At 40.5% G+C, this 15457-nt stretch overlaps 1 protein-coding gene across 1 annotated transcript in view; it reads left to right on the top strand.

Annotated features, from left to right (window-relative positions):
• Window positions 1–15457, top strand: part of LOC122803780 (echinoderm microtubule-associated protein-like 5) — a 3919718-nt gene that overhangs the window by 1758308 nt on the left and 2145953 nt on the right. Inside the window, exon 12 of the mRNA XM_044073467.1 lies at window positions 2163–2269. Within this exon, the coding sequence (XP_043929402.1) occupies window positions 2163–2269 (107 nt within the window). The remainder of the gene's footprint in view (window positions 1–2162; window positions 2270–15457) is intronic.

Here is a 15457-nt window from a genome sequence, read left to right as displayed (position 1 = left end):
CTCCAATGAAGACACAGCAACCTTTGATAAAACACCATAAATACAGAGTTAATGGTTTCACCCTACAAACAAAGGGGCTTCTTCACAGTCCAAAATTATAATTAATCATGCACTTAAATACTCTATTTAAAAATCAATTAACCATTTGCAGTGTTACTCTGAATTAAAGGTAAATACATACAAAAAGTACATACAAAAATATTTGCTCGTTGATTGTAGGTTGAAAGCTCTAAGCCTATATTTATGGTGTTTTATTAAAGGTTGCTGTGTCTTCACTGGAGCCGTTTCTTTCCTGTTTGCTTGTTCCACTATTATGTATTGTATTCGTTGGTGGTTCTGGTTACTAATTTAAAAAGATGTTTGCTCAGATTAGCTGTATGCAAGCAAGTACTGCTTCTATTCATATTTCACAATATCAACACTGAAGGACTGGCTAATAGTAAAGAAGTTGATAGGGCCAAGTTGCTATCCTTTTGAGGAAGTTCATTGATTCCTTCCTTTCTTTTGTATCTGCAGTTTATTTCACATTGCAAAGAAATGTTTATTATAAGAGTAAGCCCTCTTTGCTTTCCTAACATCAACTTGAAAAGTACACTTTATACTAGAACCGAATAGTAAAGCCATGAAACCCCATGGAATTATCTTGCAAACATAATACACCAAGATTCTTGAGAAATAAGTGTTTCAGTCATCTTCTGTGGAACTTGGAGGTTGAATTCAGTGAGACAAAATCTTATATGGATGTTATAGTGCAATGGTTACAGTGGCTGCCTCACAGGGAGTGCTTCTACATTTGTTTTTGTTTTTTTTGTTTTTTTTCTGGGTTGCCTTTTATGTGGAACTTGCATGCCCTTCCTTTGTAAATGTGGGTTTTTTCTAGGGTCTCCGGTTTTGTCCCAGATCCAAAAACATGCTGTCAGGAAAACTGGCAATCCTCCATGTTTGTGTGGACAGTGTTTCTATCCTGAAACAGATTAGTGTCTCATCTAGGACTTAATTTCATGCCTTTTGCCAGTTGCCTGTCATGATAGGCTTTGGCATCCCTGTGATGCTGATTAAGATAAGTAGACATCAGAAACTGAGAGAATGAATGAAAATAAGTGATATAATTGATAGGCAAATGCAAATTACAGTGAACAGCTTGCACCCCACTAGCACCATTTCCGTATCAGAATCTCATTAAATGGCTTGCTTTAATCGGTACATGGTCTTAGCAAAATCAGAGGGCTCCTTCCAGCGTTAAGTTTGGATATTGCATCTGAAATTTGTCTCCTATTACTTACTGAACTTAGGCTCTGTTTAATGTTGTTTCTTATTGTATTTAGAGGTAGAACTGTAGTAGGCTGAAGGATGAAATTGCCATGGAAGTACCATACTTTTATAGGATGGCTAAAGCTTCTTAACTTTTGAGTAGTATTTCTGTCATTTATGTAGTATGTATGCAACCCTTTTAACTGAAGAAATGAATGACATCATAAGCTTTATAGTGAAATTTGTAGATGAGAAGAAAAAAGTGTAAAACAAAGAGGGTTGACATGGCACAAGTTTGAAGTAGCTTGCTTGGATTGTTATTTTTTTTTTCTATTTTGTCCCCCAATGAGCCTTAACCATGTCATGTACATAGATCACAGTGGACACTCTTGTTCCCCTATCCTGCCTACAGTAGTGGGGAGGCAGACGAAAAACCAGGTGCCACAAGGATGCCATCCAAGGCTGGCTGTAATTTTTTTTTTCTATTTTTCTTTTTTTTTTTATGCTTTAACACTACGTGTAGGAGCTCGTAAGTAGGCTCCTTTCTAAGGCAGTACCTGCAGATTTGGCCATTTGGCATATGCTTCTTCATGTCTGCCACCTGCAGAATTCTACACAACACTTGGGAGGCCTACAGATTAATTGATTGGCTGATTCTGTTGTAGCTACCACCAACCTACCACTAGATGCTGCCTCTGTGTCAGATATAGGTCCTCCCTGTCACTGTGATGGATAAGCAAATGCTAGCCACTCACTACTCATTGCCCCTGGCTAGTTTTTGTGGTAGAGACTTTCTGCCTGAACCTGACTCACCAAGGTCTCATTCAGAACTACATCTCTGTATATCATGTAGCTGTCTTCTTATCTACTTATTTTTGTTAGACTTACACTATTCTCTTTTTCATTTACAGAAACATTAGCAGATTCCAATAGTGAAGAATCAGATTCAGACCAATCTGATGTTCCAGAGCTGGACTCTGAAATAGAGCAAGAAACTCAAATCACATATCGTCGACAGGTAGGCTTCATTATTTCTGACTTGTGCTTTTTAAATGTTTAGTAGAAGGTGTTGCAGCTTGTAAAGTATTTCACTTGTGAAGTTTTCAGGTTGATTGTATTTGGAGATAGTATACAGTAATAAATGGATTTATGTTGGTCCTGTCCAGACACTGGAACTGATGGACTGGTCACATCAATGCCTTTTGTTCATGGCAACATCAGCTCTTGCTACCTCAAGCTTCACCCCTACCTCATAAGCCTTTGCTGTCCTGTGAATCTCTAGATCTTGTTGCCACCACTTTGTGCTTCAGAGACTCAGCACTTTGCTTAAGCATTGAGAAGGTTTTTCTGCAGTTTTCTGCCTCAGATAACTCCATTTTCAGCTTTTTCGTATTCCAGAGTTATAATACAGTTAAGCTATCTAACGCTCACTTTTTTGCCATTTCCATCTTTTATTTTCTCCTTCTTCTTCTTACCCTAACTTTTCCCCTCTCGACTCTCCCTGTCCCCTGTATTAAAGAAAAAATATATTTTTATTTGCTTCCAGCTGTGATTTTAGAAAGTTTTGAGTAATGGTATTATGTTGCTTTTATTTATTACTTCTGTGTCTTTAGTTCTAGACAGTGCTTCAAGGCCTTTCTGCCAGCTAGGCTATTTACTTCATTATGGATAAGGATGCTAAGGCTTCTGAGTTTAAAAAGTGCAGACAGTGCAACTTTAAAATCCCTCCCCAAGTCCATACAAGATATACTTAGTGCATCTTGGGGTAGGGCATTTGAATGCTGACTGCCCATTATGCAACAATTTAATCTGTCATACTTTGTTGGTCTAATGTAGCAAATTGGTCCTTATTGTTGTTCTAATGTAGCATTTTGGTCCTTAACGAATAATCTGATGTGTCCAAAGAAAAACAAAGTGAAAAAGAAAAGAAAAGGACAAACCTAAAGGCAAAGACAGTCCAGTTGGTTCTGATATGAAAAAGGAAGAGAGAAGGGTGGAAGGCTCAGATACTTCCATTTTAGAAAAAAACTTTCTCCAGCTAAGATTCCCAGGCTGACAATAACTTCTTTTCCTCACCCAGGATCTTTGCTGTTGGCTATCCTGTAGAGATTGACTTCTCCCCCAAAACTTGACTGTTCTGGAACTATGAACTCCACCCTGAGGAGGAGAGAGGGGAGCTTTCCCACTTTCTCTGCTTTAGTCCTGCATTGGTTGTGTTTCTTTTTCATTCTTCTAGGTCACTCCTGACACACACAGCTGGATTGGGACACGGTGATAGGATTTTTGAAGGCTCATCTTCATTTTTTTGTATAATCTCAGGCCCCTGTATGTCTAACATGGATCCCAAACCACCTTTACTTCTGTTCCTATGCCAGGCCCTGTTTCAGTGTTGGGAGCCCTGGACCATTCAGAGATTCCATGCCAATATTCTCGGTGTCAAAGAAGATTATTCTTTTTCATTGATGCCCTCAGCACCAGTGAAGACCCTTGCTCCCCCACACCATCAGCAGTAACTGTCACTAGGCCTGAGTGACTCAATATTTAGTGCTGTGTGTAGAGTCTGGTTCTGCTCTGTTGGGACCATTGTAATCAGCAATAATGTTAGTGTTTGACCTTTCAATGCTGAAGTTTTTCCTTGTTAACCTCAACCCAGGAAATATCAGTGCTGATGGAGGTAATGGTGGCCATTCTGCTGTATCGGCATCAGTGTGGTCAGTGCCACTGGCTTCAGACCTGGGTACCTCAGCAGATGAGTCAGCACAGAGGAGATTAGAAGTGATCTTTGTGCAGGAACAGGTACATGCTCCAGCAGTTCTGACAAAGACACCACTGAAGCTGAAACTTTGAGTAATTCATCTGTCTTGCCCTCTTAGGACAGAGGACCTTATAAGCAAGGACTGGTGAGGTCTGTGACACCTTCTCTTCAGGATAGCTCAAATTCCCTTCATGCCTTTCAAGGAAGATGCATGCAAAAGGAAGTAGTTGGACTCCCCTTTGGAGACTGCCTCCCCAGATATGAATGTCTGTGAAGGAGAGGATCCCTCCCCCATTCCCAGTATAAGCAGCAGTATGACAGAAATTCCCATGGCACAGTGGGTTTCTTTTCTAACCATCACCAAAGAAGCAGGGATGTTCCACTTCAGTAAGGGGTTGTAGGATCCTTTCAGATATTCTACCAGGATAAACTCTGAGCAGTTGCCTGACTGTTCTGTTCTGGAGGCGGTGGACAAATGAATCAGGGAAATCATATCCAGAGGCTGCTCCACACCATTTTTAAAACTGAGCAAACTCCAGCCCTCCAATCTTCCTTTGGTACCACCACAGCAAAGTAGGGCAACTGAGCAGGAGGTGCACAGTCTCGAAATGAAGCAAGCTATCCAGGAGGTCCCACCAGAACAGAGAAGGTCCTGGTTTTATTTTCACTTCTCCTTGATGTCAGGAACACTCAGGACCGTAGACGGATTCTGTATCTCAGTCATCTGTATCACTTTGTGAAGAAAGAGTTATTTTCAGTGGTCATGGTGCAGTCTGTCCTACAGTCCTTGCAGGCATAAGACTGGATGTGCTGTTTGGATCTCTGGGATGCCTACCTACATGTCAAATTACCAAAGTCTTCCAAGAGATTCTTGTGCTTTCAAGTGGAAGCCGATCTTTATTGATTCAAAGTCCTCTTGGTTGTTCTCACCACAGCCTCCCCCATGTGTTCACCAAATGCATAGTTCACATGCATCTGTCAGGTGTAAGAATCTTCCCCTAGATAGACAGCTGTCTCATCACTGCACCTACTATGAAAAAATGTATAACAAAAAGAGAATATTTCTCCACCTATGCCTATCCTTGGGTGTCATGGTCAGCGTAACAAAGTCACAACTGGATCCCTCACAGTCCCTAGTCTTTATCAGATGCCAGTTAGATACAAAGAGCCAGAGGGCTAGGATACTACCAGACAAGATATCTGCCATAGTACAGATAATTTTGGAGCTGTAACACAACCAAGCACCTGATACATTTGCAGTTCTCAAGGTGCTAAGTCTTATTGCAGCTTCTATTCAGATAGTTTTCTATGCCAGACTCAGCATGACACCATTGCATTGGACTTTCAAGACAGTGGATCCAAGCCACACAGCCAGTATCGCAAAAAATAAAGCTTTCAAAAGTTTCTATGAAGCACCTGCTTTTGTGGTCAAATCCAGACAGCTTCACTATAGGAACTATCTTCATTCAGCCTATGCTCATGGCTACAATAGTTACAGCTGCATTTTTAGTGGAATGGGGTGCCATTATCTGGACAGGATGGACTAATGGATGTGTTCTTCAGAAGAGGCCAATTTGCACATCAACATCTTGGAGATGAGACCATTCCTTTTTAGCACTGCAGGTATTTCAATAATTGCTTCCCCAAGGTGGAGTGTCCATTCACTCAGAAAATATAGCAGTACTATGGAACATAATCAAGCAAGGAGGAGCTTGATCTTACCACCAATGCAGAGAGGTTATGAGGGTTTGGGAATGGTCAATAACATCACACCCCTTTCTTATAGCAACACACATACCAGGAACTTCCAGTGTGACTGACTACAGGTTAAGCAGACAGATCTTCATCCAACATGAATGACCTCACAATGATTCAGTAGTACTCAAGATTTTCCAACATCGAGGAGACATTGTTGCAATCTTTGCTTCACCATCAAACACCAAATGCAACAGGCTGTTTTCCATCATCCTTCTGGAGGGACTTCTTCCAAGAAGATGCAGTCTCCCACATTTGGCCCCCAGGGCTCCTGTATGCATTTTCCACATTTTAATTCATACCCAGGTTTCTACCGAAATCCACAATATGTAAAGCTATGCTCATTCTTATAGTCCTATTCTAACTCAGTCAGATTTGGTTACTGCTGCTGTGGTCTCATTTGAAAAGAAGATCCATTCTTCTTCCTCAGCACAATTTTCTGCTGTTTCAAACTTCTGGACAGTCTCCCCTGGACATCTTCTTCCTTCACTTAACAGTATGGTTTCTCTACAGTGATGGTCAGGGACATTTTGTTCTGATCTGAAATTGACAGTTTGATTACAGCTTCATAAAGACCATCTGCTAGAAAGATATATAAGGGGAAGTGGAAAAACTCCATATGAGTTACCCAGCAACACTTACCTTCTCAAACCCTGTATTCCAAGTGCTAACCTCTCTTGCAGGCAAGGGGGCAAGTTACTCCTCTTTTAACGTTTATCTAGCTGCCATATCTTCTTATCATTAAGGTTTTTCATCTTCATCCTTCACTTCACACAAACTTTGCAAAGTATTCTTAAAAATGATTTTTTTTTGTTTTACTACAGACCTCTTTTAACCTACGTTTGAGATTTAAATTTCATTCTGGAGAAGTTGACACCATCTCCCTTTGAACATGCTGCCTCCACTGATTTTAAATTTCTGTTGTTGAAAACACACCTTCTGGTAGCTATTATTTCTGTTGAATGAGTTTCAAAGCAACAGACCTCATCCTCTTGATTCTCTTAGCTTATTTTTCATGAAGGCAGATTGACATGGGGGATTAGCTGATCCTTTATGCCAAGGTGGCAACACAGTCAGATTTGAATAAGTCTGTCCATCTACCAATATTCTTTCCAAACCATTTGAACACAGGTGAATGTCAGCTGCATTTCTTAGAAGTTCACAGACAAGTCAGATTTTGCCTTTACATAGTAAAAGAATTAAGGAAGGGTGACCATCTGTTTATCTCCTTTTCAAATACTAAAAAGGGAAGGGTGACCATCTGTTTATCTCCTTTTCTAATACTAAAAAGGTCACAAAGTAATTAAGGTCACATTGTATAAATGGATTTCAATCTGCATTACCTTCTGTTACTCCTCTAGTAATAGACCCTTGCCATCTAGAATAAAAGCAGACTCTGTCAGGACATAAGCTATGTGTAAGGCCTTCCTCTGAAATGTACCACCGGAGTTATTTGTGCTCCTGCTCTTTGGTCTGTCTTATGTACTTTTGCCAAATAATGCATTTTAGATATTTCATGTAGACCTCAGATCTCCTTCAAAGTCTCCATCCTCAGTGGCTTGTTTTCTTATTTCACCTAAGTTTTTGTTGGGAATTCTGTTCACTATTTCCAGTCTCTGGACATGCCCAGCATAAATATGTAAGTTATATATTTATCAGAACATGATATTTAGCTTGAATTGTTTGAACACTGTATCAGCCCGCCCACCTAACTCCCTCAAAATTATTATATCCAGAGGGACTTAGAAGAGCTCAGAACGCCTAGCCTTTGGCATCAGGGGTTCTTCTGGATAGACAGTTATGTCATGCCATAATTTTACAAGACTCCATGCAAGAATGCTTGGAATACAGATGTCTTTTCTTTTCCTTGAACAAGGAATGTTCCCGTATGTTTTTCCACCCTTTCTACTGATATCTAGGGTACCTCTGAAGATTCAGAAATAATCCTCCAAGATTCTTGTGTAGACTCCCTTCTGGCCCAGATAACCATGTTTCTCCCTTCTTTTAGAAATGTCCAGGGGCAATTACCACAAGCTTCCACACAGACTGGATCACATAAGAACAGGGGTGTTTGATACATCTTAACCCCAATCAACTTCATTTGGCTGCCTGGATGATAGGGTCTTAATTCCCTTTAGGCACCTGTATACTAAAGACATGCAGCAGATACTAATGGAGACAAGAAAGCCTGCTACTAGAAAGTCATATATTAATCATATATTAGTAAATGGAAAATGTTTTCTAGTTGGTGCCAACAACATAAAAAGCACCCATTCAGAGCTAGTTATTCTCTGGCTTTAAGATTATTTGTGTGAGTTACTATCCTATGTCCTTTCTTCCTCCTCCATCAAGGTTCATTTATCAGCCATTTTGGCATGTCTGCCCATGGATCCTCCTCTTCATTGCATTCTTATATGAAAATGTTTCTGAAAGGGAGTTTTCATTAGAGACCTCCAAGAAAACTGGTGGCCCTTCCCTAGGATCTTAGCGTTGTGTTAGAAAAGCTAACATTTGCTACATTTGAACCAGCTAACCTGTATGACTTGAGGTTCTTAACATGGAAAAGGTTTACTGATTATTCTGATCTTTGCAAGAAGGGTATCTGAATTGCAGAGTCGTATGGAAAGTCAGCCCTATCTCATTTTCACTGAGACAGGGTTTCTTTAAAAGCAAATCCTTTTATGCCTGTAGTGGTATCCAAGTTTACTTTAAGCCAAACTATCCTTGTACCTTTTTTCTTTCCTTAATCTAAAAAAATGAGGGGGAGAAAATGGTTACTCCATACCTTGGATGTCCTCAAACAACTCTGGCACTATATTAACAGAACTATATATCTCAGGTCTTCAGATAAAGTGTTTATTTCTTGTGAAGGTAAAAAGAAGGGACAACCTGTGTCAATACAGACTATTTCCAAGCGAATGCCTCAGGCTATTACCTTTTGGTATACTCACCACAACAAAACTACTGCAGGCAGTGTCAAGGCCCACTGTACCAGGGGCATTGCTTCCTCTATGGCTTTTTAGAAAGTGTTAGATTCTAGAAGTATTCTAGAAGATGCAATGGTGTTCTCTGTACATACTTTCACAAATCACTATAAGCTTGATTCCTTCTCTAGGTCGAGATCAGGCTTTGCTAGGACCATTCTTCAGGGGCTCCTTCCACTCCCAAATGTAGTAAGCTATGGTAATATACCCATGTAGCTAAAGCTATTGCAACAGTGACCAATGTGATGAATGTAGTACAGTTGTTTAAGTAAACTTACCATAAGAGGAGATGTTTGAATGATCACTGCTGCAGTAACTCCTCCCTTCCTTCAACCCTCTTGTTTTTTTGGTGTGTTGTTTATGCCAGGGTGTGAGCATTTCTTTTTTGTTATTTCTAGCATTGTCTTTTAAGGACAATGTTTTCCTCTCTCTCTGTGTTTGCATAGAAGCTCTGAAGGGTTTGGCACCCAAACTCATCTTTTTAGTCAGCTCGAGCAGACTGTTTGGGCTTGTGGAAAGAGATGTGAAGTTTTGGAAGTCAGATGGCTTTTAAATCCTATACAGGCTATAACCCATATAGCTATGGCTTCTGCAGCAGTGATCATTTGAACATCTAATGTTGTGGTAAGTTTACTTACACAACTGTACTTTCTTGATATTGCAAGACATGCATGAGGCAGCAATGGCAGGCAACTCCTCCCTGTACCCCTGGCAGATTTCTACTGTGTTTTAGTATTCTCAGGGATTGTGCCTCACTGAGGGTATCAGAGTAGTGCGAACATCATGGTAGATGCCTTCCACTACAGTACTTGACCTCTTGGAATCTGAAATATTATTTCATTTTGCTGTCAGCTTTTGAATTCAATCCGGAATTTGTGCTTGTATTGAAAATGTCACATTTATATTTTAAATGATATTTTGTTCACAAATTGAAAGTCTTTTTTTGAATGAAGTGGCATCACAAAGAAGATGTTTTGAAAATGTTGAATAGTAACCTATAGCAATACAAAGTTGTTCCAACCCTGTGTTAGTTAGTAGTGGCTGGTGACTTCAAAGCAAAGAGAGGGAGGTGTCTGCAGGAAGCAAATAAATAGGTGAGACTAACAGGAATTGGGTGGAGCTGTATTGCAGCTGGTCAGTGACCATTTCCAACAGATAGGGTAATTCATTTTCATTTATAGACTGCCTCAGTATGTACCCACTCATATTCTTTTACTGAATATATTTATATATTTACACACACACACACATATATATATATATATATATATATATATACACACACACACACACACACACACACACACACACACACACACATGCACCTCACATATCGGATTGAAGTCATCAGGGCCAGCCTTACGTGAAATGGAATTTTAGACAAAGTACTCCATGCACATTAGTCATCCTGCACTTCCTCTGTGCCTCTATCCTGTTTTCTCCTCATCCTAATCCCACATCATTCTGACAGATTACTTCTTTCTTGTTTTTTTTTTCCACATTTTTGTCTTCTTATCTTTCCCCTCAAAATTTTAATACAGCTTAACTGACAAAGACTACACTGTAATAGATTTGGAGGAAGTGACTGAATTAAGCCGGGATCAAAGGGGTCTAGATGGTGTGAGGTGGACTTTGGATCCAGCTCATGAGCTCCTCCCTTTACCCACAATGCCCTACTCCATCCTCTTTGCCTCAGATCTCATTTGCTGCCATTGCGAACAGATGCAGATTCTACTCTTGAGCTATTATAGAGGACCTTTTTTTTACCATTGTTGGCATTTCTGTGTATCCTTTGTGGTAGAGTATTTGTCTCTATTACCGTTGCCGGTAATTTCCTTTGTCCTCTTTTTTTCTTTTTCTTCTATTAAAAAAAAGTAAGAATAAAAGAGTTACTGTTTGCTTTTGCTGTTATGTCTGGTTAAGTGTTTGTTGCCAGTATTCTTTTTGTCATGTCGGACAAACCTACAGGATTTAAAAAATGCACTTCTTGTGGCCGCATAAGATCCCTAACTTGGATGCCCACAAGGAGTGTGTTTATTTTATTGGGGTTGAGCACTTGGATACATCTTGCAAAATCTGCTGTACCTTTAATGAGAGCCCTGGCAGATAGACGGAATAAAGTAATTTTTAGGGGTTTTCTTTCCTCTACTTCTTTATCAGAGGCTTAACTCCCCTCCTAAGACTAGCAAGTCTGCTGCTTTGTAGCACCACAAATGCACTCCACTGAAGTCCTGTAGGTCTTCGTCAGAGCCGCTTTCAAAAAACAGAAAAATCTCAGATCTGGCATCGGAGCCAAACATCCAACAATTGGATCCAAAACCTTTGGATCCTACACCCCATGGAGGAGGTGCACCAGAAGAGAATGTGCAAAGGACACACATAGACCCCCCCCATGAAGTCTGTTACTGGATATTGACTTTGATGAAGGAGAGGGATCCCCTAGGTCACCACTGGACGACATCTGCTTTGGAGATATTTTAGAGTTCCTGAGACAGAAAGGTATTGGCCGTCTGAAAATCGCTCACTGGAAGAGTCAGTGTTCTTGGAGGCTTTTGGTTCTGGCCCATCTACATCTTGGGTACCCCCCTAGCAGATAAACTTATTGATCTGGTTGCCCACTGGGCATGGAAGGAGCCAGATTTGATCAAGCCCATTGTCAAATGTCCCAACAAGTTTTTGGCCCTACCTAAGACAGACCCCACTGGAGCAAAGGAATCCCAGTTGATGCTATGATGGTGGCGGGAGCCACTAAGAAACAGCTAGCATAACATAGCTCTTCTGTCCATCCACCTAACAGAGAGTCTAGAGCATTGGACAGATTTGGAAAATGAGTGTTTGTCTTAGCTACCTTTGCTCTGAGGTCACTAAACTACCTGGTGCACTTTACTGTACTTCACAGAGATTTGACCAAAGAACTTTCAAATAGTCTCTCAGAGTCCATGTCTGCTGAGGATTTCAAAAGGACATCCTGTCAACTGGCCACTGTTTTATTTACATTGACCGCTTTGAGTTTAAATTCTCACACAGCTGAAGGTACATAATGAGCAGCCAGTTCAGGCAACACCATAAGGAGACATGCCTGGATGCAGCTATGTGACTTTGTGAAGCCTTTTAAGACATCCTTTATTAATGGCCCATTTGATGGCACTTCTTTATTTGGGCCATCAGTAAAAGATACGCTTTCCCACAGCAAACAAGACGGAAAGACCCTGTCTGTAGTGGGAATTAAGTTTTCTACTCCTCAGCAAACCTTCTATAGTAACCAGAGAGGCAGTAAGAAAATGTGGTTCTGTGAATCTCAGGGACCTTTTCAAGATTCACTTGAGGATAATTCCTTCAGAGGCAGAGGAGGACATTTTAATAGTAGACATTGTCCTAGAGGCAGAGGGGGTCAGCAGAATCAGGCCTTTAGAGACCCATTTGCAAACAGCCCTTTCAGCGCTCCTGCAGTGCTGCCCAACTGTCCAGCTCTGGAGGCAGTCAGTGGTCGATTCTCTTTGCATCTAGATGCTTGGGCAAGTGGGTGCTAATAATAATATCCAGAAGCTATTACATACCACTTTCCCTTCTTCCTCATCGCCAAATGAAGAAATTTCCCAACATTCCACCCAGTCAGAGGAAGGCTATAGCACAAGAAGTCCAGATGCTACTAGAAAAAAAAGAGTCATCCAAAAGGTTCCACCAGACCAGATAGGATTCGGAACTTATTCACAGTTCTTTTTAGTGCCAAAGAAAACAGAAGACCTCATACCCATTTTGGATCTAAGCAAGTTGAACAAGTACTTAATGAAAAGAAAGTTCCGAATGGTCACAGTTCAGTCCATCCTGCCCTTTCTTCACAAGGATGATTGTATGTGCTCAGTAGATCTTTAGGATGTGTACTATCACATCAAAATAGACAAACGATCCAGAAGACATCTTTTCTTTCATAATGTCAGCCAGTCATTATCAATTCAGAGCTCCGGCACGGTTAGTACTTCAAGCACTAGGATCAATGGCAGCAGCAATAGTTCTACTTCCTTTAGCACGCTTCTTTATGCGGGTTCTCCAATAGACTCAAGCTGTACAGTGGTCTGTTCTATATCAACCCCTATCTTTTCAAGTAAAACTCTCTCTGATTTGCAAGCAGCACATTCACTGGTGGACACAGTCGGATGGCATTTTTCTTGGCAGACCCTTTGTTCTACCAAATCCAGTAGCCACAGTGACAATGGACACTTCTCAGCTGTGGTGGGGGGGGGGCATTTCTAGGGAAGAACTGGCCAAGGCAATTGGTCCCCCCAAGAGACCAAGTTGCATATCAATGTCCTAGAGAAGAGACCAGTCCTATTGGCATTGCAGGCATTTCAAGATACTCTTCCCTTTGAGACTGTTGCAGTTCAGACCAGCAACACATCAGTAGTCTGGTACATCAACAAGCAAAGAGGAACTCAACCTTATCCTCTTTGCAGAGAGGCCATGAGTGTTTGGAATGGGCAATCTCATCAGACCACTTTATTATTGCAATGAACATTCCGGGGAAGATCAACGTGCTTGTAGATAAACTAAGCAGGTCCATTCTGATGCCTCATGAGTGGTCTCTCAATCATTCAGTAGCAGTGATGATCTTCTGGCATTGGGGCCGACCTTGCTGCTACCTATTTGCAGCTCCCCTCAACAACAAGTGCAGTAAGTACTTTCCTGTTATCTCTCCTCAGAGGGAGTCAACAAGAGACGCTTTAATGCATGCTTGGCACTCATGACTCCTTTATTCTTACCATCCTATTCCCTTAATTCACAATTTTCTACAGAAAGTAAGTCAGCTGAAGAGCTCAGTAATCCTCATTGCCTTCTTCTGGCCTCAGCAAGTGTGGTTCCCCTTTCTACAGTCTCACCTTTGTTGTCCTCCATGGATACTGGAGCCTACTCAGGATCTTCTCTCTCAGTCATCACGGATTTGACTGTCCAACATTTTAGCCTTCAAGCTAACTGCATGTTTTTTACACAAACTGTGATAATTAGACAGTCAAGGCTTTTCCCCTGTAAATGACATTATGTTGGATTCTCAAAAAAATTATCCCAAAAAAAGTTTACAAGATCAAATGGAAGAGGTTCTCCATTTGGGTGTCAGATAAGAAAATTGACCCTTTTTCTGCACCATTTTCTGTTATTCTTCAATTTTTAATGACCATTTTTAAAGAAGGAGCTAGTGTATGTACAGTTAAGCTTCAGTTGATATCAATTTCTAATTTTCGCACAGGGAACAAATCTTTTTCCTTGCCTTCTTCTAGACTGTGTAAAACTTTTATGAGAGGCATTTTTCTTCTGAGGCACCTGATAAAGGATCTAAAAGCTGTGCTTGAAGGTCTAACACAAAAACCCTGTGAACTGTCAGATAAATCTGATCTAAAATTTCCATGTTAGACAGTTTTCTTGGTAGTTATAACTTCTGCTGCTAAATAATATCTGAACTCCAGGCTATTCTGTCTAAAACTCCTTACTTTATGTTTCATAAAGACAGGGTTTCCTTGCAAGCCAACCCTTCCTTTTTACCTAAAGTGGTTTCTGAAAATAACCAACAAATCCATTCACTTACCAGTTGTCTTTTCAAAATTTTCCAATAAAGGAGAGTACATGCTACAGCTCCTTGATGTACACAGACAACTATGTTTTTACCTTTACAGGACAAAACAATTTAGAAAGTCAAACCAACTTTTTGTTTCTTTCTCTTCAAATCGCCTGGGTCATCCAGATTATAAAGTTACCCTAGCAAATGGATTACAGACTGCATCTCATGGATTTACTCTCAGAAAGGTATGACATTACCTAAACCTCCCCGAGCACATTCAACCAGATCCATGGCTACTTCATCTGCTTTTTGGTCAAGAACATATATTGATTATATTTATGCAGCTACATGGTCCAATGCTCATACCTTTGTTTCTCATTATAAATTGGATATCATCTCCAAAAACAGAGCTACCTTTGGTTCGTCTGTACTCCAGAATATCCTTCCCTGAGGGCCACCCAAGATCAACGTAGCTGGGGACTCTGTCCCATATGTTGAGGAAGAATGAAAATGACAACATCAGATTTAAAAGGTATGTAGTCACCATAACTAGGTATCTGTGTTGTCCATTTTCATTCTCCCTCAAACCCTCCCCCCATCCATCCCCCATCCTTTTCTTTTGGAGAGACCTGTTGGACTGTGTTTTGAAACTATATTCCAGGTTTGAGCCCTGTCTTTTTCTTTCTGTCTATACCTGTTCCTGTTTATCTATGAAGAGATAAGGCAGCAAACTCAATCTGAGGATGGAGTAGGGAATTATGGGTAGAGGGAGTAACTCAAGTGCTGGATCAGAAGTCTGGTATTTTCAGCCAAGTTGGGTCCAAGGATCGGACCTAAAACCATACGTTGTGGAAGAATAAAAATGGACAACAACACGGTGAGTACATAACTTTTAACACAAGAATCTCAGAAAAAACTAAAACATAGTGGTGGACAAATGACCAAAGATCAGGGACAGTTATTTCCATTATATACTTAGAAACTTGCTAGAATAACAAGATTTGCATTAGTTTGCTTTTTGGAGATTATTAAGTTTGAAACTCAAATGTCTGTTGCCATAATTTAGTAACTGCAGTCTTCATTGATTTGCGAGGAAAAAAAAAACTTTACAAGGAACTGACCAAAATATCAGTCACAAAATTCACAGAAATTCTGTAAAATCAG

This window comes from Protopterus annectens, chromosome 6.part0, assembly GCF_019279795.1.
Source record: "Protopterus annectens isolate FY-2018-M chromosome 6.part0, PAN1.0, whole genome shotgun sequence".
NCBI lineage: Eukaryota > Metazoa > Chordata > Ceratodontiformes > Protopteridae > Protopterus > Protopterus annectens.
Note: the sequence above shows the minus strand (reverse complement) of the source record. Positions and strands in the feature narration are given on the sequence as shown.